At 43.5% G+C, this 23786-nt stretch overlaps 1 protein-coding gene across 2 annotated transcripts in view; it reads left to right on the top strand.

Annotated features, from left to right (window-relative positions):
• The first annotated feature begins 1257 nt into the window (after positions 1-1257).
• The window catches only part of HS3ST4 (heparan sulfate-glucosamine 3-sulfotransferase 4), a 438490-nt gene continuing 415961 nt past the window's right edge, over positions 1258-23786 (top strand). Inside the window, exon 1 of one of the 2 annotated variants that reach the window (XM_053556164.1) lies at positions 1258-2430. In XM_053556164.1, the coding sequence (XP_053412139.1) occupies positions 1697-2430 (734 nt within the window). In that variant the 5' untranslated portion in view covers positions 1258-1696. The remainder of the gene's footprint in view (positions 2431-23786) is intronic. The other variant, XM_053556165.1, reaches the window with a different exon arrangement.

Raw genomic sequence — 23786 nt, 5'->3', positions numbered from 1 at the left:
AGCTTTTGTTCACTCAGGGAAAAGTCCGTGTTCTTCATCTTATTTGATTAACGTTTTTTTTTTTTTCTCTTTGGCACTAGGAATCTCGTTAATATTTAGATATTATATACATTTTCTTTCAACTGGTTTTCCTATTATGTGATCAAACAAAACTGGAGATGCCAAGCCCCAGCAGCCACCATGGGGAAAGCAGCCCCACCAGGCACCCAGCTGTGGCTAGCAGGGTAAATAAATGGGTCTCACTAGAGAGGCCTGGGGGCAGCCTAGCCCATCTATGTGCAGGGCCAGCCACTGTTCAGAAAGCTCCAAAGTTTCCTGGAGCGCTTTAGTGGACACCCCCCCCCTTGCTCCAATTCCAGCCTCCCTCCTTCCTCACTTCTCTAAGTAAAAAGCAACAGGAAGCAGAGTTTAGTTTTGACTCTTCCAAAGCCTTCTGATGTTTATCATTTCCTCCCAAGAGAGGGAGGAGAGGGGTGGAAATCTTTCTGCAAAGAAAATACACTTAAAAAACAAAATTCAGAGAGCGATGCACAGACACCCTGCAACCCAGCTGGCCTCTGCTTATTAGGCTTTGAAAGCGATGATGCTCCTATTCTATTTCAGTCTCAGGGAAATCTTAACTCCTTTAGTGGCCGAGCCCCGCCAAGAGCGCGTGTGTGCACCTGGTGGTTAAGGGCGTCCAGGAGGAAACAGCTTCATATCTTGGAGTAGAAAGTACAGTCACCTGGTGATGGAACTGAAAAAAAAGCTCTGGGGGATTGTATCCAAAGCTCCACCCATCAGAAGCTTCAAGATAAGATAGGCAGGCTGGAAAGATGGAAGTTGGGATGGGAAAGCTATTGTGTTGAAGAACTCACTCTCTCATGGGGCAAAGGCAGGACAAAATCGGGGGTGAGGGATGGGCAGAGTTTGCTTGGAGTCCCAGGGGAAGAGCGGAAGCGAGAGCTCCCTGCCCGCTGTGCACCAGCTCCCCTGTGCGAGGAACCGGTGGCTGGCGTTGGGCTCTGATGCCTAAAAGTACTGAGGACAGGAAGGGAGAACCCGGAATCCCAAGCTCCCCAGGGAGGCGAGACATACGAGGTCAGATGGGGTACACCACAACTGGGTTGTCTGTTGGGGCGAGGGGCCACGATCTCCGATCTCCCGGGTGCCCCAGCCCTGGCGCTCGCCTCCGCTCCGGCGCCCCCCTTCGCAGGCGCGCGCGAGGCGTACCCCCCTTCCCCTGGCGGCGCCGGGCGCGCGCCCGGCCCCCTCCTCCTCCCCTCCGCGCTTCTCCTCTCTCCCGGCAGAAAGTTAGCAGCGGGGAAGGAACTCGGGTCTGCAACAACGCGCGGCGGCGGCGGCAGAGGCTGAGGCAGGAACCGCGGCGGAGCCGGGGAAGCGGGGGCGCTGCAGACGGAGCAGGTGCAGCCGGCGGGTCCGCGCTCCCCCCTCGGTCCCCTTGCCAGAGGCTGAGGGGGGGTAGTGGGGGGCCACCCGGACTCCGCGGGCAAAGCGGGGAGGGGGGCCATGCGGCCGGGCTCCCTCCCGGCGCAGCGGGACAGCGGCCAGGGCCGGGGGCGCAGCGGCGTCGCTTCATGCAGCCGGGGCGGCTGGGCAGCGGCGGTGGCGGCGGCGGCGGGGGCGGCGGCTGAAACCATGTCCGGGCAGCGCCGGGGGCTGCCGCCGCCGCCGCCGCCGCGAGCCGGGAGCCGCGATGGCCCGGTGGCCCGCACCTCCTCCGCCTCCGCCTCCGCCTCCACCTCTTGCCGCGCCGCCGCCGCCCGGCGCCTCTGCTAAGGGGCCGCCGGCGCGCAAGCTGCTTTTTATGTGCACCTTGTCCCTGTCTGTCACCTACCTGTGCTATAGCCTGCTGGGCGGCTCGGGCTCCCTGCAGTTTCCCCTGGCGCTGCAGGAGCCTTCGGGCGCCGCCGCCGAGCCCCCGCCAAGCCCGCCGACACCCTCTCTGCCGCCTCTCCCCGTGCGCCTCGGCGCCCCCTCGCAGCCGCCCGCGCCGCCGCCGCTGGACAACGCGAGCCGCCGGGAACCACCCGAGCCACCGGAGCCGCCAGCCGCCCCCGGGGCCGACGGCTGGGGGCTGGCGAGCGGCGGCGGAGGCGCCCGGGACGCCTGGCTCCGGACCCCGCTGGCCCCCAGCGAGATGATCACCGCGCAGAGCGCGCTGCTGGAGAGGGAAGCTCAGGAGTCCAGCACCACCGACGAGGAGCTCGCAGGCCGGAGACCGGCCAACGGGAGCAGCGAAAGGGGCGGCGCCGTCAGCACCCCCGATTATGGGGAGAAGAAGCTGCCACAGGCGCTGATCATCGGGGTCAAGAAAGGAGGGACCCGCGCGCTGCTGGAGGCAATCAGAGTGCACCCGGACGTGAGGGCTGTGGGCGTAGAGCCGCACTTCTTCGACAGGAACTACGAGAAGGGGCTGGAGTGGTACAGGTAGGACCTTGGGCTTGGAGGGACCGGGGAGACGCGTGGGGGACTCCGCAGGGGAAGCTGCCCTTGGAACTCCAGGCACCATCCTGAGCGCCCTTAGACCCCTGCGAGGGCTCTGCGGACCCTGGAGGCGTTCCTTAGGGGGTGCGGCTGAGAGGGCTGGACTCCCCTAACTCCAGGGCGAGGGGACGAGGTGTCACCCCGTGCTGTCGTACCTCAGGCTCCTCATCCAGGGAAGTGCTTTCTGAATCTAAGCAGCATCCGAGCCTGGGAATCCCCAGCACTTGTGCCTGCGGGGTGTTTCCCAACCCCGGCTCTGCCGGGCTCTGGGAGTCAGAGCAGACAGGATAGCGAAATTGACGAAGGGGCTTTGAGATCCTCTGGAATCTCTCAAAATCACCCTCAAGCGCATTTGCGTGGCCAGAATCCAACTTTAAGTAGGTCCAGGTCAGAGCACAATGAACAGGGAACAGTTAAAAAGATGAAGCTTGCGTGTGGACTTTCTAGTAAAGACAGGATGTTTCCCACCTCCCTAACTTTCTGTTCCCCTTGGCTGAATGAACGCCCAGCTCATTGGCATCGGAGCCTCAATGTCTGCACGACAGTTGGTGCCCTGAGAGTTTTTATGCCTTGCACGGCGGTGCCCTTCCTGATCTGCGCCTCCTTCGCAACAGATTGGAGCTTATGTTTTGTAAGATGTTCATTCCCTCCTCTGCCACCGTCTGCCGGTAGTGAGAGAAAGGGAGGAGAGAGCACCAGAAAGTTAAGTGCAGGTAAAATAAATTAATAATCCAGCTTTTTCGCCAGCTGTAGCATTTAAAACAACACCGGTACACATGCCCAAAATGCAAACCTCCTTTTTTTTTTTTCCTTTCCCTCTTTCCTCTCTCTCTCTCTTTTTTTTTTTTTTATCTTTCTGGAAAATAGATCTGGATGGCTGGCCCCATCTCAGTTGCATTTTAGTAATTAATTGCAATTGTCAAACCGAAACACAGGCTTTGTCAGCTGAATTGCTGTTATCATCTTAACAGAGCCAATAGGTAAAACAAGATTGTTTCCTAACAGGCCTGCCTAAAGAGATGTGCTTTCAGAGGTTTGAATTCCAGCCTGGGAAAAGTTTTAGAAATAACTTAACTTCAGAAGTATGTAATAAATGTGTGTATTGTGATTGATTTCTTCCACTTAAAAAAACATGCCTTATGCTTTAAAAGCTTGAGAAAAGTACACTTAGACATAAACGTTGCAGCACATTACACTGAAACAGCAAATGTGTCTGTTAATGTCTTGTCTGTTTCAACAAAGAGAACTAATTGCAGTATTTTAGGAGGCTTCAAACAGCCCCTTCCAATCAAAACATAAAACAGCAAATGCCTAATTTAACCAGAAAATCAGTATTTATAACATCACAAGCCACGACTTCCAGTTTGTGATTATAATTAAAAAGGTGTTAGGATGATTAATGCAACAACAGCAAAAGAAAGAAGGGGTATGATATTCAGTTTTTTAAATTGCTGGTTGTAGGGATGTTCTGGTCTTTTCTGTGGAGTAACTTTGGCTCTATGAAGGTAGCTGTGGTTTGTTTGTTCCTTTTTTCTCTTTTCTGTTCTAATTTTAATGTTGTGTTATCTTATGAGAAGTGTCAAGGGCCTTTCAGTGATGCAGAAAGATCCAATCTTTCCACCAGGTGTTTGGGTTGCTTTGAGATAGCTAGAAATGCAGAAAAGGAAGTTTTATTTAGATGACATAAAGTTAATGAGGGGTATGTGGTAGAACGCATACCGGAATGTCCCATCAGAGGGTCTGGGAAATTTTCTGAATGAAAGAAAAAGAAGATGCTGGATTTTCCTGGGTTCTGTTTTACTAATGCTGGGAAAGTATAAAAACCACCTGTCATGACATGACTGCTAAGATATATTCTAGTGCTGTGGTAGTTCTAGCCTTCTTCTCCAAACCAACACTTGTGGCTCAGTGTCAATATTTGGTAGCCACTTGCAGAACTGTTAAGCTGATGAGATGTAGCTAGAATGAGATTCCCTTGATCCTCACTTAAGAGGACCATGCAATATCTGTGTCCTGATCTCCCACCCTGCCACCATGTCCAGGGGCGTTGACTCGAAGTGCTGGACAAGAAACTCCCTTAAGAGCAAAGCTTCCTACCAATACGTGTCTATCTAACATGGAAGAGTCATTAGCCACTCAGACTTGACCCTTGGACCCATAGGTGCTGAGTGTGCTAAGACTGTCTTGGACACAGCTCTATTTTTTTCATAGTCAGTAATGCCTTGAGACATCTGTGAGGTTTTCATTAGTTCTATCTCTTCAGACTCCTCCTCCCTCTGTCCCCCGCCACTCCCATGTAGGAAGAGGGAATGACATCCTCACTATATTGTAGAAAAGGAAAGGGTGGCATTGATTAAAACTGGTACTGAAACCTTTCCTCTTGGTTTTCTTCTCCAAATCCGAATGGTGGCATTTGTGCCCAAATGGTATAATTCCTTCTCATACTGGGCATGCTGTCTGGGATCTATTTACCTTATTAGGGAGCCACAAATTAATTAAAGATTTTGATTTTTTTGACTATTTAATTATTGTTATTTCTTTAAGTGCGCTTCCATAGCCTACTAATTTTGCAAGTGTTCCTGGGTTTTGTGTTTTCAGTTAAGAGAAAGAGCTGAGAAGAAATTGGGGCTGGTCTCTCTGCATAGTGAGCGGGTTTGGGGTTTAGTCAGATTCAACTAAGCAGCCCTCGCAGTCTTTTTCCTTCCTCCGTGTCACTCTGCTTATCTCTAAATCTGGGTTTTGCTTTGCTCCAATGTTGTTGATCGAATGTGATGTAAAAACACATTTGAGATTAGAACATTGCCAGATTTTCTGGGCAAGATAGACTAATGGATTAGGATGTCTGTGTTAAAGCTGTGGGGAAGCGGTGGACTGACACAAGCCAGTGATTAATAAATCAGTAAGATTAAACCCTGCACTGCACTTCTTTTTTTTAAATTATTAAATCATAGCTGTGTACATTAATGAGATCATGGGGCACCATACACTGGTTTTATAGACCATTTGACATATTTTCATCACACTGGTTAACATAGCCTTCCTGGCGTTTTCTTAGTTATTGTGTTAAGATATTTATATTCTACATTTAGTAGTTTCACATGTATCCTTGTAAGATGCACCGTAGGTGTGGTCCCACCAATTACCTTCCCTCCGCTCATCCTTCCCCCACCCCTCCCATCCCTTTCCCTTTTCCCCATATTCTTAGGTTATAATTGGGTTATAGCTTGAAAGCTATAAATGAGTTTCATAGTAGGGCTGAGTACATTGGATACTTTTTCTTCCATTCTTGAGATACTTTGTTAAGAAGAATATGTTCCAGCTCCATCCATGTAAACATGAAAGAGGTGAAGTCTCCATCTTTCTTTAAGGCTGCATAATATTCCATGGTGTACATATACCACAATTTATTAATCCATTCGTGGATCAATGGGCACTTGGGCTTCTTCCATGACTTAGCAATTATGAATTGGGCTGCAATAAATATTCTGGTACAAATACCTTTGTTATAATGTGATTTTTGGTCTTCTGGATATATACCTAGTAGAGGAATTGTAGGATCCAATGGCAGGTCTATTTTTAGATCTCTAAGTGTTCTCCAAACATCTTTCCAAAAGGAACGCATTAGTCAACCCTGCACTTCTTCTTCCCTCTCTCTCTCTCTGAAAAGGGGCAAAGCCACAATGAACCTTTCCGTATGAGGCGATACAAGCTGTCTAAGCACAACCCTTAAACTCTTCTATGGGAGAGGACCTCAGGCCAGGTCAGCTGGCTGCCACTGCAGAACTCATCAAAGTGACAGAGACAACCTGAGCTATTTGCTCCCTGGTGGCTTTACAGGCTGTACAGTAACCGTGACCACTTTGCATTGGAAACCACTCAGGGTGGTGGAAAGTGATTCTCCCCGGTTGTAAGTTATCCTCACTGTCAAGAGTTAATACCAGCTTCCCACTGGGTAGGGGAAAGGAACTCAGGAAATTGCTCCCAAAGTCATGCTCCTGCTGCCCGGAGGAAAATGAGTGGCAGCCTTGTCTGCACAGGGTGTCTTGGAGGGAGAATGGAGGGGACTGGATGGTGCTGGCATTTATGGAATATCAGCTTTGGGGTGATTGGCATTTTACGGATGTCCTTGTCCGATTTGAGTGTCGTGATGATGCTGTGAGCTAAACTGCAGCTCCCAGAGGGTAAATGACTGGCTCACGGTCACTTGGCTGGTGAGTGCCACAGCTGTCCAATTTCAAAGTGCTGGCTTCTTCTCTATACCACAATGACATTCACAGAGGATTGGAAAGGTCTTATCTTTTGTTCATTCATTCATTGATTCAACAAGTATTTAATAAATACGTGTATTTGCCATGTGCTCAGTGTAGGTACTGGGGATTAAGTAGCCATTAAGACAGGTGAAGCACTTGTTGTCCTGGAATGGACATTTTACTAGGAGGGTAGAGGAGATAGCAAACAAACTAGCCAAAAAATACGTAGTAAAAATTCTGGTGGGAATAAAGCCTGCAAAGAAAAATAATCAAGGGTCCAGAACTCCGTTGTCTAGTATGGGAAATACTATCTGAATGTGGTATCGAACAGGCAAAACATTCAAATTGCATGTGCTGGAAGAATCAAATCCACAGATTGTTAATGTTTTCGTTAATGATTTTTATATTGACTGCATGTTGAAATTATAACGTTCATAAGTCAAATAAAATGCATTATTAAAATTTTTAACTTTTTTTTACCTTCTAAATGTGACCACTAGAAAATTTAAAATTGTGACTCACATTTCTGTTGGACAGCATTTGTGTGTGGGTAATGCTTTTTAAACTCCATGTGTGCAAAGATCACTTGGAGGTCTTATCAATAAGCAGACTCTGATTCAGCGGGTCTGAGAAAAAGCTTGAAATTTCAAATTCTTACAAAGCCCCCATGTACTGTTTCTGCTGGTCCTGGACCTTTTTGTGGAGTAAGGAGTCTAGAGAGTAACTGCGGGTGTGTGTATACACGGGTGTATGTGTGCATATGTGTGTTATTTTAAGTAGGATAATTAGCAGACACCTCTCAGTGGGGGTGATGTAAATGAGGTAAAAGAATAAGATCTAGGTGAAATTTTAAAGTAGCCAGAACAGCAAGTGCAAAGGTCCTAGGGTGGAAACAAGCCTCCTGGGTTTATAAAATAATGAAAGTGTTCTTTCATGATTTTAAAATTATTCCATCACTGGACAAAGCTGGGTTCAAAACCCGACTTTGACACTTACAAGTTGGATGGTCTTGGTTGGATGATGTATTTTACTTTACCTAGCTTCAGTAGTTTATCAGAGGGTAATGCTTTCTTTGTAGGATTTTTGGGAGGAATAAGTGAAATAATAGTGAATGTATGTTTTTCTAAATGAAATAATATCCACGAGCAGAAATCCAAATGGACCCGAATTCTGGGTTTTCCATTTCCCAAATCCTTTTGGTCTCATATGCTTCACTTTCTATTGTAGCTATTATAATATTGACTGAAGAGTCCCATATTTGAGATGGTTTGAGAAAAGCCCAGTAATGATTGGCTTGCAGTCTACATCCATTAAGTTTTTACACCAAAGGTCACAAACTCAGATACCTTCAGGACTCATGTGGGTCTTAAAAATGAGTGAGGTAGATTAAGTGGGGAGAAACTGAAGCATTTGTGCTCTGGCTGAAAGGATAGCTCCTACCTCTCAATTTCAGCTATTTTCTCTGTGCAAATGTGACATCAGGTTACTGAGATTTTCTAATCTGAGAAAATGGTAATCCAGATTTTGATGTGAAATTTTTTGATTTTTTTAATTTTGGCAACGGATTTAAGTTTCCTAAAAGTCCCTTGTGGGCCAACACTGTGGGCCAAACAGAATACATCTGTGGGCTGGACACAGCCAGCTGGCTACTGCTTTGTGACCTCTGGTTTAAACTCATTTCAGAAAGCAACTGGCATGCCCATAACCTTTGCAGTGGCCAGAATTGTGGCGTTCATGTGCTATCTTAGTTTAGAATTTTTTTCCCCTTTACGGATTTTGTAACAGCATGGGGGAAATACCTCCTTAGATATATTGCAACAATAACAAAAAAGAGCTTGATAGAAATAAAAACATTGAGCCAGAAAAATCACAGATAAATTTCCCTTTTGTTCTCAGTTAACATTCTCTTGAAGCTGGGAAAATTCTGAATTTTTCACTCATTAATCAGGAGTGGCTGTATTTGATCTACATAGATAACTCGCACTTATAAAATAGATTCTGGTCAGAATGCCCTTAGCGTTAGAAAAATTGGATTCCAGGCTTGGCTTTGCCACCTCCCAGTTTTATTGGATGTCAAGTTACTTATATTAATCTTTGTTTCTAAGGTGATGAGGCTGTATTATCTCTATAGGGTCCACTCACCCACTAAAATAATTCAGTTCTAGAACAAATTCCTGTATTAGAGCCTTTAGAGAGAGGAAGCTGGTGGAATCATGCAAGGGTCCTCAAACTACGGCCCACGGGCCACATGCGGAGGTGTGATTGTATTTGTTCCTGTTTTGTTTTTTTACTTCAAAATAAGATATGTGCAGTGTGCATAGGAATTTGTTCATAGTTTTTTTTTTTTAACCTATAGTTTGGCCCTCCAACGGTCTGAGGGACAGTGAACTGGCCCCCTGTTTAAAAAGCTTGAGGACCCCTGTATGTCTGGGCCAGAATCTATTGCATATTCAAATTAGTTAATATCACTAAGCCTCAGTTTCTCCATCTGCTAAATGGGCTCAATATTACCTGCTACCAAAGGATTACATGAGTATAAAATGAAAAGGCATTTCAAATGCCTTACAGAGAGCACGTGACAGCAGATTTCTCTCTCTTCTTTGCTCTCTTTCTTTCCCATGTTTTCTTTTCTCCCTTGCTTTTCTCCTTCATTTTCCTTCAGTGCCTTCCTTTTATCATGGCCATCAGTACTGAAGGCCCTGGAGAGAAAACTGGAATGCATTTTCATTTGAATATAGTCTTTTATTTTCAAGATTATGTCTGAATGAGGGATGTTCAACCCTGAAGCAGCTCTTAAGTAGCTCTCCCGAGAATAATCAGAACCACCGGATTCTAGAATTTGGCCCTATTGTAACTTGAACGCAAGAAGAGACTGACTTCAGGTGGTAATTGCAGCTAGAATTTGCCACAGAGGGAATGAGGGTGTTGAGGTGGACAGGCTTTCTGGGCTTACAGGCTGACTTTCTCTTGAGCCTCCAGTGGGAACTGATGCCACTTGCTCTGGGTAGAGCCAGAGGCTTTAAGACGCCAGGAGCATGCTCTGTCTTCAGGCTTCTGCAGAATTGAACACATTTGGGAATGCAGGATTGTTCGCGAAGACCCTGTGAAGCTCTCTCTCTAGAGATTTGGCTGATTGCACTGGTGTTCTCCAGCCATCCCAACGTGATTTACTTTATTTTTTATTTTTGTAAATCATAGCAGGCGTTTTTACTTTTAAATCAAGTGAGGAGAGAGGCCTCCAGACTTAGGATGAAGGAAACATTGCTAGAGTTGTACATTAGAAAGTTTTAAAGGTTTTGGTTTTTGCATAATGGATGATATCTCTGGAATTGATTAAACCACCGCCCTGTTAAAGTGATCTCTTGATTCCACTGGTTTCTGCGGTTTAACAAGCTCCTCTATAATTGTCTTGGGAATTGCATTCTGAAATTATAATTCACTAGGGGTGCTTTTCAGCCCATCTTGCCATTAATTAAAAACAGAGTTGGTGCTTTTTTTCTTTTTTTTTGGCCAGGGCTGGGTTTGAACCCACCACCTCTGGCATATGGGACCACTGCCCTACTCCTTGAGCCACAGGCGCCGCCCAGTGCTTTTTTTTCTTTTACACTTACTAGTTAGGATTGCCTTGCTTCATGTATTTTTTCAACCTTTATTTAAGAATATACAAAAGATATTATAGGGAGACAATGAAACATTTGTATCTTTTGGGGCACAAATGATGGAAATTAAACTCAAACTATTATTTTTATTATTTTTAAAAAAGATAATTTATTGACTTAGGTGATCAGGAAGTCTGAGGGTAGTTGGCTTCAGGAAAAGCTGGATCCAGGACTCAACCAATATCCCAGGCTTCTCTCTCTTTTATGCTTTGTCATCATTGTCTTTGCCTTGCTCTTTTTTCAGATAGGCTGTCTCACCACATCTTAGGCCAGATGGTAAGAAGCAATCCTAGACAAACATATTTTATGATCATTTATCCTTTTGGGAGATCATTTGTCTTAAGAGGTTCTGTAGGAAATTCCTGGAGACGCATTTTGCTCTGGTTGGGTCAAATGCCCATTCCCAAGGCCGTAATTGCGTGGTCTTCTAATCAGGCCTGGAAGATCTAGCTAGCCCTTTGGCTTGGGGTTGTGGTGGAAGTAAAGCATCAGGGTTAACCTCATTGTAACTGCATGGAATAGTTTTCCCACAAGCAAACAGGAGCTCCAGGGTTCTAGTGTTAGAAAAGTGGGGGTCAGTTAAATCATATGTCCATTAAACAGATAAGGATTCTTTCTGGGATAGGCATATAAATTCTCTAATGTGGTATTAACAGGAGAGAGGCTTAGCCTGGGGAGGTCCAGTGCACTTGTTGTTTATGTATTCATTCATTTGTACCAGTACTGTCAGCACTGTGTTACACACCAGGCTCAAACGTGAATCAGCCATGGCCTGTGGGCTGAAAGAGCTTGTAGAGGGGAGAAAGGGACGTGTGAATGATTGTAGGCTGAGGCAATTTAAGTCTTGACAAAATGGGATGTATTTCAAGAATGGAAGGATAGTTCAATCTTGGGAAATTTAACGAGGTGATTTACTGTTAGTATTGACAAATAAGAAAAATCCTTATGACTTATTCTAGGGAATATAAAAAGATATATGATAAAAATATCTATTTCTGGGCGTCACCTGTGGCTCAAAGGGGTAGGGTGCCGGCCCCATATGCCGGAGGTGGCAAGTTCAAACCCAGCCCTGGCCAAAAACTGCAAAAAAACAAAAAAAAAAAAAGAAACTGTATCTATATCTATTTCTGGTTTTTAGAACAAGCTATGATTAAAATAGGATCATAACCAAAAGCCACCATCATCCTTAGTTATATTACACAAGAAGTGTTCCTGTTCAATCCCCAAACAAGACTGGAACATCCGTTATCATTACTGTTATTTACCATTGTTCAGGAATTATTAGATCATGCAGCTGGGTGAGAAAAATAAGAAAGGGAGTAGAATTATCATTATTTTGCAATTAATTTCTACTTTTTTAAGGAAAAAACCTCTAATATAACCAATCTTCCCATGAATCTATTAGAAATATTACTGTATAATAATAGAATTCATTAAGGCAGCTGGTAAGGAAATGATTATGCAAAAATTTATAGTTTTCCCATATGCCTATGCCAACCATTTTAAAAATAGAATGGGAAAACCCAACAAATGAGATAAAGTATCTAGGCCATAGATTTAGCAAAAAGTGCATGGCACCTGTAAGAACAAAATATTAATACTGTTCTATAAGACACCAAAGGAGGTAGGAGTAAATGGAAAGAAACCCCTTCTCTAGGGTGACATTTCTTTCTTTTCCTTCCCCTTCCTCTGCTCCTCCTCCTTTCCCTTATTTCTTCATGTTTATTTAATGCTTTGCGGCCTAAATTGAGATCAGGTGTGTTTGAGAGTGATCTGAAAATATTGTTTTTATAACATGACCAAAATTTTGGAGTAATAATAACAATTATTATTATTATTGAGACAGAGTTTTGCCATCTTTCCCTTGGTAGAGTGCTGTGGCGTCATGGGCTTGAGCGATCTTCTTGCCTCAGCCCCTTGAATAGTTTGGACTACAGGCACCTGCCACAACTCTCATTTGTTTTTAGAGATGGGGGTCTTGCTTTTGCTTAGGCTGGTCTCGGAGCTCCTGAGCTCAATCAGTCCACCCGCCTTGGCATCCCAGAGTGTGTCGTACTTCTTATATAGGATTTCTTTACTTTCCACGTTTTATATGACAGAGGAAAGGATGGTAAGACAACTGCAACTGTTCAGAGTCAGGGTGTTATAATTCCTTGCAGGGGGCCTGACTGCCTTATACTCCAAATTCAAGGCTGGTAGGATCATAATCAAGGTTGAATAGATGTATATTCATTGACGTAGATGCACTTGTGATGAAGCCAAAAACAAATCAGGGGCAAGAGATGGTTATTTTAGGATGGGACAGGAGATGAAGACTTGGATCTGGAAGTGTAACAGTAGCTGTGATGGCGGTGGCAGCAGTGGCAGACACACACTGTATTCATGCGTGCCGGCTCTGCTCAATGTCTGAGTTCATTCAGGTTCCATGAGAACCTCATGAGATGGGTCCTGTGATCACCCGTGCTGTACATGTGAGGGAACTGAGGCACAGAGTTGAAGTCACTGGTTCGAAATGTGGAGAAGATTCAAACCCAGTTGTGGGCCCTTAAAACACACAACTTTCTCCTTTATTTTTCTCAAAGCTCTTTTCTACTGGAAGCGTCATCTCCTAGTATCATGGTCTTTGGTATCCCTGATCAGAGGATGGCCTATCTATAGGACAGGTTATTGCAGGTTCTTCCTCTAACAACAAACTGTGGAAGTAGCTTCCTCTCGGTTTGGAGACCCAACCAAGATCCTTCCCATTTTGAGGCCTTTTTATTTTCTATTCCCTCCTCTTGGAATACTCTGTCCTGAAAGCCTTATACTATGTTTGGGGTCTTGTTATCTATCCTTCAGGAGTTGGCTCACATTTCACCACTCAAAAAGGTCATCTCCACCTATCTAATTTAAAGACCTCCTTCCACGCCTGAGCTTGTTATGCTGTGTTATTTTCTTTGGTGCATATTTTACTCTCCAAAGTCATCCCAGTTATTTTTCTCTCTCTCTCATGGGAGCAGAGATCTTGTCCATATTGTTTCTTGCCAGTACTCAGGACAGTGCCTGGTACACAGAAGCATTCAACACATGGTGGTTTATTAGTTACCAATTATGTCTCAATGGATTAATGAACAAAAGTAAGACCTTCTAGGTGCAATACCCTGGGCTTCTGGAAAGAATGCACACTCACATTTCTTGGAAATGGTGGCTGAGAATTGTTCTAAGCTCTCTCACATACTATTTTTGCAAGACTATTTTGGGTGCAAGAAAGAGAAACCCACTCAAACAAGTTGTGTGGGCTAGACAATCTCCCCAAAAGGTTCCCACAGCACCCAACATAATCTCATTTATTCCTTACGGTAGCCTCATGAAGTAGATACTTTCTCATCCAAGTTTTACAGATGAGGAGATTGAGACTTTGCAAGGGCAAGCAGCATTCCCAGTGTCACACAGCAGACCCTTAGGAGCCCGTGGTCTTTCTAGTGTGACACATGGCTTTGGTTCCTGGTTTCTGTTGTTGGGGAGTCAAAGTTCTAGAAGAGCATGGATTATTCCTGATAGACCATGATGGTACGTAAGCAGTTTAGATGATTCTGTAAATCCATTATCAAAATTACCCAATTGCCATTTAATAAGCAAACCATTATACAGAAGTCTTGTGTTTGATTGTGCCACCCATGTAGATACCTTTCCCTATGCCTCTAGGTTAAAGCTTCTGCAGAGGGTTAGATTTAGGAGCCCCCAGATCGTAAGGAATACTTGAGACAAGCTATTTGGGCTTCTCTATCCAATCTCTCCAAGGGCAGTTTGATTGTTTGGAGCTATGTAGTGTTTTGAAAAAGAAGTTGAGTCTAAAATCCAAAGCTAAGAATTAGAGTCTGAATTCGGCCCCTACCCTGCTTTCTGTGCACAAATAAGCATTTTGCCTTTGAACCTTTGTTTGTTCATCTCTAAAATGGGAATAGCAACCTCTCATATCTCCACTGTGATTTTGTAAGGGTAGAATAATGATTATGTGCTGGAAACTGCTTTGTCTACATATGTTAGCTGTTATTAATCCACGCACGTTTTCTTGAATTCCCCTAGGTAATTGGTTTTCTGGAATGTTGCACTCCAGGGAGTACCTGAAAAACGGGAGAAGCACTCTTATCATAAAGTTAGATTAAGAGGTTTAATTTATAGCAACTCTTATATACTTATAGCACGGATATCAAATGTTCTTAGGGGCGGACTGCATAAAGATCTGGAGAATTCTGAAGAATCTCAGTCTCCATAACTCTTTCACCTGATTCATGGCTTTTGACGCATCCCTCTTTTATGCTGATACAATGGAAAAAGCTAAAGGGGTGAACTTGCTTCTTAGGACTGCTCTGCCATTGGTGAGCTTTGGAAGTGACCAGAAGATTCTCTTATTTTACTCTCAGCTGACCTGTCTTCTTCTGTCCCTGTACACCCTGCGGTCTCTTCCAGGTTGGAGTATTAGCAGTGTCCCATCTTCTAGTTGCCTAACCTGCTTCCTAACCCTTTTTAGTGGGCAGATAATAACCTCCCTGAAATACCTATGTCCTAATCCCTGAAACCCATGAGTATGTTTATGTGGCAAAGGGGAGTGGGAAGTAGGTTGCAAATGGAATTCAGATTGCTGAACAGCTGACTTTAAAATGGGAGATTATCCAGGGTTATTTGGCTGGACCCAATGTAATTGCAAGGAAGTTACAGAGTAGGCCCCTCATATCCATGGTTGCGCTTTTCTTGATTTTAGTTAACCCATGGTCAATAGTAGTCCGAAAATATTAAATGGAAAATTTTAGAAATAAATAATTCATACATCTTAAATTGCATGCTTTCTGAGTAGTGTCATGAAATCTCTCACATCCTGCTTTGTCCTGCCTGGACAAGGATCCTCCCTGTGTGCTGTATGTCCATGCTGTAGATATGACCTGCCCATGGGTCACTTAGTAGCCTTCTTAGTTCTAATAGTATTAACTTGGTTATAAGGTCACCCTTTGCAGTATCCTAGTGTGTGTATTCAAGTCACCCTTATTTTACTTAATAAGGGCCCCAAAGTGCAAGAGTAGTTATACTGACAATTTGGATATGCCAAAGAGAAGCCATAAATCTCTTCCTTTAAGTGAAAAGGTAAAAATTCTTGATTTAATAAGGGTGAGTATGATATAAGAAAATATTTCTAGAGAGGGAGGGAGAGAATATTCAGATAACATTTATTACAGTATATTGTTATAATTGTCCTATATCAGGGGTCCTCAAACTGCAGCCCGCGGGCCACATGAGGCAGTGTGATCGTATTTGTTCCCGTTTTGTTTTTTTTTTACTTCAAAATAAGATATATGCAGTGCACATAGAAATTTGTTCATAGTTTTTTTTTTTTTTTTTTTTTTTAACTATAGTCCAGCCCTCTAACGGTCTGAGGGACAGTGAACTGGCCCCTGTTTAAAAAGTTTGAAGACCCCTGTGTAGTTACTGTTGCTAATCTCTTATTTTGCCTAGTTTATAAATTAAACTTTATCATAAGTACAAATGTATCAGAATAATCATGATATATATGGTCTGTTATGGTACTTCCTGTGGTTTCAGGCATCCATGAGATAAGGAGGGAACTACTGTCAACGGAAGGGGAGGCAGAGGGACAGGAGGATGGCACCCAGGTATCCTTCTAGTGTAACATGTGGCTTTTGGTTCTTAGCTTCTGTTGACAAAGGAGGAGGCCATGAGCTAAGGAATGCAGGCAGTGTCTGGTCACTGGAGAAATCCAAGGATCAGACTTCCACCCACCCTGTCCGACTATATTCATTTGCCTCTTTGCTTCTGGTTAGGCTATGCTGGCCTTTTGAAGAGACAAACAAAAGCCCTGCCTTGGGGCATTTGTACTTGTTGCTTTCTCCACCTGTAATGTTTCTTTTCATTAAATAATTCCATAGCTGGCATCTTCCCTTCAGTCCGGTCTCTGCTCAACCATTTTATACTCAGTGTGGCCTTTTCTTGTATCATCTGGATTCACCTGCTAGTGGTGAGAGCTCCTCCCATTGGAAAATGCTGGTAAATACAATGTTGCTATTGATAACCTGCTTACATTCCATAGTTACCCCCTTACCCAGGTTTCTGGTATCTTAATGTTCTGGTTCTTAAATCTCCTCCATTGTGGAGAGAAGATCTAGTATAGACCTGGTACCACAAAATGACCTTAATGTTGCTGTGCTTAAAATTTAGGGGCTATTTCTGTAACTCTCTGAGCTATTGCTGTTATTTAAGTACACTGCCACCAGGTGGTGGTTATGTGACATAGGTTGAGTTGAAAGTGGGCATTTCTTGAGATACAAGATGTGGGTGACTCCTTGGTCCTTCCAACCTGTATAAACCCTGTATGTTTTGTCCCTTTATCATAAAATAAGAGTCTTAAAATATTTTACTTTTAGTAAATGATAATAAATATCAAAAGAGTTCTTTAGGGTCATGTTTAAAACAGACTGAAATGCAGTTGATTATTTTTTTTGTCCTTTTACTCCCTTTTGAGCCAAATTTTTCTTCATTTGTCTTGAGATACAGAAAGAATATTGGAAGATGGAAGTTTTCTTTCCTTTTTAGCAGTCCTATGACTGTCTGAACATGGACAATGGGCATCCTATGTTGCCATAAAAATATATGTTGAGGCATTTAATATTAAAAATATTACTATAACACATATGACAGAAATTAAATGGGTGCACAAGCCACTTAGAATCAGAAATTATGTTTTTTTATTAAATCATAGCTGTGTACATTAATGCAATTATGGGGTACAATGTGCTGGTTTTATATATAATTTGAAATACTTTCATCAAACTGGTTAACATAGCCATCACCACATTTTCTTAGTTATTGTGTTAAGATATTTATATTCTACACTTACTAGATTTAACATGTACCCTTGTAAGATGCACCATAGGTGTGGTCCCACCAGTTACCCTCCCTCTACCCATCCTCTCCCCTCTCCTCCCCTCCCCTTCCTCTTTCCCCTTCATCTTGGGCTATAGTTGGCTTATAGCTTTCATGTGGAAGTGTGGGTGCTTATAAATTAGTTTCATAGTAGGGCTGAGTACATTGGATACTTTTTCTTCCATTCTTGAGATACTTTTCTAAGAATATGTTCCAGCTCCATCCATGTAAACATGAAAGAGGTAAAGTCTCCATCTTTTTTTTTTTAAGGCTGCTAAATTATGTTTTAACCAACAAACCCCATCTCCTTACTCAAAACCACTGACTTCCTTATTTAGAACAAAACATTGAGTTTGTTCTGTGTTTGTTGGTTCTTCTGTTTCTGTGTTGAAAGTCCTTTTTTTAGTTTACCTTCTAACTCTTAGTCTCAGAATGTGTAGATCATCTTGGAATTATGTCCCTTTTCTGGCGTCTCTACCTCTCACCTACCAGGAGGAAGACATTGCCCCAAATCACATTATGTTAGAACACCTTTAAAGAAAATCATTGCCAGTGGTTCAAAACTCCATGTCAGGTGGAGAACTCTGTTGGTTAGCATTCTTTTGACTGTAACACAAGGAAATCTTACGTAAAATCTGAACCAAGAGTGAACTAAAAAGGAACGTGACGGCTCACGTATCTGAGAAGTCCTGGGTGGGGGTTGGGGACATCTTTTTAAATAGAATGTGGCTTAATTGGGGCTTAAACAATGTCACCAGATCTCTACTTCTGTATTCTGTGACTGAAGTGTTTGGCTGCATTCCCAAAACTTCTTTCCTTGTGGCTGTAAAGTGGCTGCTGGTCCAATTCTCTCTCTCCAAGTGCAGTTGGAGAAGCACACCATCTTTGCCCCACAAGTCTTTGGAGAAGCCTCATTGAAACTTAAGGGTTCTTAGGGGTCCTGCACATATCCATCAACCAGTCCCTTTTGTCAGGGGGTGGGAGGCTTGAGGCACTGCCTCTGGAGCAGAGGGAGGAGGCACTTCCCTCTGGAGCAGAGGAAGGATCTGGTGATCAAATAAAGGAAATGGATACGAATGCCAAAACAACAGATGTCTATTTTGAGGCTCCTCTGTTCAAACTCAATCTTTCCCTGAAGTACAACCAAATAAAATAGATATTCTGAGTCTTTCTATGGTTTACTTGGAGATAGACGGGCTGGGTTTTGTTGTGTCTTTTGTCCAAGGTGGGCACAAACTAGAGCAGCTGGAAATCTTCCTCTCTATCTCTCTGCTTAAAGATTTTGCGTCTTTTCTTTAAACCAAAAGGAAAGAAAGGAAAGAAGGGAAGAAGAGAAGGGAGTGGGGGAGGGAAAGTTGGAAAAGACTTGTCTGGTCCCTATACCTAAGCTGTGTTAAATCCTTTAAAAATCTACAGAATCTGCCCCTCAAAAATCACTAATTATTTATGTAGAATATTTTCTATTTCTATCACTTCCTTAGCAACCCCTAGCAGCTGCCTAGAAAAATGTAAAGGGATTTTACATCTTACCAGAGAATTCTTCAAATAGTAAGTGAAATTGTTTCATCACATTAAGTCTTCCTGCCCAGATTCACTTCAAGTAGAGAGGGAGAAATGATTTGGCATTTGATCAGTCTTAATATAACCACTAGAAAACCCAGAATTTCTAGAAAATCTTTGATTCTTTGCCATTTTATTTTCACTTAAGGTGAGGCTCACAATGTAAAATTAACTGCGATTTCATTTTTTATGATTTTGTGAAAATAAATCCCCATTTTGGGAAAAATTCCTTTGTCAAATCTAGTGTCTTGACTTTACACACACACACACACACACACACACACACACACACACACACACACACACACACATGCACCCCTTCCTCATTTGGGGGATTCTCATTAGCAAGAGCTGATATTTTCTTCCTCAGCTAGTGTGTAATTGTATCCTGAAGGATTTTCATGAAGATTCCTCAGCTGAGATTTCTTGGGGAGCTTGTGAACCTTGAACCTGTTAAACCCCAGGGTCATTTATCAGGTCCAGACCAATTTCCCAGGTCACCCATGAACTTCTTGAAGGCTCTAAAGCAGGAGTTCTCAACCTTCCTAATGCCGTGGCCCTTTAATATAGTTCCTGTGGGTCGCAATCTACAGGTTGAGAACCGCTGCTCTGAAGGTTTCTATTTTCCCCTCCTACCCGACTGCTGTCTTTTTTACATGGGGACCTTTTTTCTGCCCTGGCTGTGGGGTGAGAGTCTGGCTTCCTCTTCATTCTTCAGCCTCCCCCCAGCCCCCACCCTGTCCCAGCTTTGTAGAACTGGGAATAGTAATAAAATGCTTCTTATTGGGCATCCACTCACAATTAGGCCCCTCTGTGGGAGTGCTTCTTTTCAGAAAGAGATTTCTCTTCCTGATTTCTTGGCACTTATTTTAAGATTTTGAACGTTTCTTTTGAAAAGGCCAGATTTTTAAATAAATAGATTTTACATTAAGTTGGCTTTGGTGATTTCTACTTTCTAGTGATTGTGCTTTTGCATATTATACATTCTTAATAGCTGACTTCCACTGAGCGCTTATGTGATTAAAAGAATACCCGTGTTCAGCCTTTCTTTGTCTTGCTTAATCCTCACAGCATGCCCTGTTGAATTAGGGCGCTGTACGTAATGTGAAAACTGAGGCACAGAGTCATGGAATGGTACTCAGAGATACCCAGGTTGTTAGTGATGGAAGCTGGATTCTAACACAGGCATTCAGGGTGCATTAGTTTAGCCACCAGGCTATGTTGCTTCTCTGAGAACTAAGAATGTGGCACCGTCCAAAATTGCTACCCGAAAGGCGGCATATCACCCAAAGTTTCTCATGCCCGTGGTTCTCTGGAAACCACGTTCACAGCTGAATTCAGCACGTCCGCCACTCCGAGAATAGCTCCTGTTGCTGCATTTCCAGGCTGTTGGGAGGTAAATCTGCATCTTCTGACGTGGTGAAAGATGGTTGGGAATGTCTACCTACGGTAGCTTGGTTTAAAGATCTCAGCATTTCAGGTGAGTTCAGAGAGAGGTATTGATTTTCTGAGTCTTGCTGTGAACTGACAGTTTCAGAGACCTTGTGGCTCAGCTGCCCCTTCCCAACATGAGGTAGCTGAAGTAGAAGAATTGCCCCCGGGGTGTATATTCTTTAAAAGGAAAGGGAGGAAAAAAAAATCCTTGTAGCCTAGGCTATTTCAAGGCAGCCTGAAGGGTGGAAAACAACCCTTCTATCACCACCTTGCTTAGGAATGCTTCCGACCCTGCTGCCTTGGTTGTGTGGTAGCTCTGTGGGGACAGGTTGGTGGCAGAGACATCAAGTATTTTGCTTAGTAATGTAGTGATGTCATGCCCACGTTCTTATTCCATGGTGAAGAATTTTTTTTTTTTTTTTTTTAAATCCCCTAGAGATTGACAGCTGCCTTGGGAGAAGTGTTTCCAGGAATGAGACTTTAGCTAGAATTTTAGTAACACTGTGTTACTCCCTGGGGGTGAAGCTCTGTGACATGAACGCTGCCCACGCTTTATAAAGGCCGAGGTACCAGGCTGGAGAAGAGGAGCTTCTGAAGCCTGTTTCAGAGAGTCTGACTTTATTTCTGGCCTCACTTAGCTACACCGGGCAATGCAATTACGTACGGGATTTCTTCTGTCCTGATCAGGACAGATTATGCCCCATTTCTGTGTCTATCTATTAGTATTCCCGGGACTCTCTGCTCCTTTGCACTTACAGGAAAGAATTGTTGATTGAGTCCTTGCTCTACTCACCGAGACGTTTATGCGTTATCTTCTCAAAGAGCAGCCCTCAGAACAACCCCAGAAAAGGGAGACCAATATTATCCCTGTTTTACACAGGAGGAGACTAAAGCTTTAGAAAAAGTTAAATAACTTGCCCAAAGTCACCTTGATCCTAAAGCAGGTTGGAGTCTCATTGTTCTACTCTGGACCTCTATAGAAGTCAGGTCCCAAGCCACCTGACTGCTTGGCACTTAGCAGAGCACCTGGGATACAGAAGTTTACTCAAATTATATTATTTAAATAATCCACATTAGTGAAGACAGTTAGAAAATACTGAAAGCATAACAAAGTTCTATCACCCAAAGATAATTATTACAATAATTTAGTATATGTCTTCTTTAAATTTTTAACACTTATGCAGTATATACGTTATTTATTTCAAAAATGTGGCTTGGCACCTGCAGCTCAATGGTTAGGGCACCGGCCACATACACTGGGGCTGGTGGGTTCAAACCCGGCTCAGGCCTGCTCAACAATAATGGCAACTACAACAAAAAAAAATTGGCCGGGCCTTGTGGCAGGTGCCTGTAGTCCCAGCTGTTTGGGAGGGTGAGGCCAGAGAATTGCTTAAGCCCAAGAGTTTGAGGTTGCTGTGAGCTGTGATGTCATAGCACTCTACTGAGGGTGACATAGTGAGACTCTGTCTCAAAAAAAAAAAAATGTATTTTTTGATAGTTTGCTCTTTTCACCTAAAAGTATATCATGAACATCTTCCCATGTAGCAAATATATTTCTGTAACAACCTTTTAACATTTTTATGATTATAAAAACGATAGAGATATTTATCAATCATATCTTCATAAAGCTGAGGACAAAATAACATAGACAATAGACTATCCTTTTGGGAGAAAAAAAATCCTCCCCAGTTTAGAGCCTGATCACACATAAATTATAGAAATAAATTTCAGGTAAAGAATGAAACAAAAGAAGTGCCACAATAACAACAGCATCAACAACAAGAATTATAACAGCACGTGCATTAGAAGTATTAGAAGCTAACATGGATATATCTTAGTACTCTTGGGATGGCAAAATCCTTTTAAACAGAGATTAAAAAAAAAAAAGAACAGAAACTACACAGGGAAAGATTGAAGGATTTACACATAGAAAAAGTAAAATTCTTTCATCTGAGAAAAGAATCTCCAACAGAGTATTTTTGTTTGCTTCAGCTGCAGTAACAGAAAGTACCATAGACTGGGTGGTTTAACAACAGAATTGTATTTTCTCACAGTTCTGGAGGCTGGAAGTCCACGATCAAGGTGGCAGAGAATGGGTGTCTTCTGAGGCATCTCTGCGTGGCTTGCAGATGGCCACCTATTCTCTGCCTGCATCCTCAGCGGGTGTCTTCCTGGGCTGTGTGTGTCCTAATCCCCTTCGCTCTCTCTCTCTCTTTTTTTGAGACAGAGTCTCGCTTTGTCACCCTTTGTAGAATGCCATGGTGTCACAGCTCACAGCAACCTCAAACTCTTGGGCTAAGTGATTCTCTTGCTTCAGCTTCCCCAGTAGTTGGGACTACAGCCGCTTGCCACAATGCCCGGCTGTTTTTAGAGATTGGGGTCTTGCTCTGCCTCAGGCTGGTCTCGAACTTGTGAGATCAGGCAGTCCACCCACCTCGGCCTCCCAGAGTGGTGCGATCACAGATGTGAGTCACCACCCACAGCCTCCAATTTCCTTCTCTTGCAAGGACACCGGTCACATTGGATCAGGGCCCATCCTCAAGACCTCATTTTAACTTCATTACCTCTTTAAAGACTCCAAATACTGCCACATTTTGGGGTACTGGGGTTAGGGCTTCAGAATATGAATGGATTTAGGGGAAGAGGAGGGCACATCTGAGTCTATAACAAAGAACAAAAGCTCTGTGAGCAACCTGGAGGGTATACTTGCAAATGTGAGTCTGAGGGTCCAAATCTCATCTCCCCTGCATGCTGCTCAGATGGCTGTGCCACCCCTGTTGTATCTATTCCTCCTAAGCTGCTAGGATTCAGGGATGTCCCCACTCCAAGCCCAAGTGTATTCCCCTTAAGACAATGTTACGCCTGGCCCAGTGGCTCATGCCTGTAATCCCAGCACTGTAGGGAGGCTGAGGAAGGAGAATTGCTTGAGCTCAGGAGTTTGAGACTTGCCTGAGCAAGAGTGAGACTCCCAACTCCTAAAAAAAATGAAAAACCCAGCTGGGTGCCTTGGCAAGCAGCTGTAATCCTAGCAGCTTCTGGAGGCTGAGGCAGCGGGATGCCCACAGCCTGAGTCTGAGGTTGCAGTGAGCGACGATGCTTTTGCACTCTGCTCAGGGCCTAGGGTGGAACTCTGTCTCAACAACAACAACCACCCAAAGAAATAAGAAATAGGCAAGGAAATTAAAAAAAAAAAAAAAAGAAAAAGAAAAAACCCCACAATGTTACTGTTTCCAGTCCAGAGGCTTAGAATCTCCTTCTGGGAATCTGTGTGTCTCTGCACTAATACATGAAGAGGTGTAATTAAAATGTAGTTATTAATTACACGAGGCCAATATTGAAGAAAAAACACAAAAAATGCCTTTGTCATGAAAGTAATGTGAGCTCATTGTAAAAGAAAGACAGACATCTGACAAATAAATGAAAATAAAATAGACTTCTTTCCACAGCTTCTGTCTTCCCGTACTGCCAACTTCATTCCCCGGAA

Source organism: Nycticebus coucang, chromosome 12, assembly GCF_027406575.1.
Source record: "Nycticebus coucang isolate mNycCou1 chromosome 12, mNycCou1.pri, whole genome shotgun sequence".
Taxonomy (NCBI): Eukaryota; Metazoa; Chordata; class Mammalia; order Primates; family Lorisidae; genus Nycticebus; species Nycticebus coucang.
Note: the sequence above shows the minus strand (reverse complement) of the source record. Positions and strands in the feature narration are given on the sequence as shown.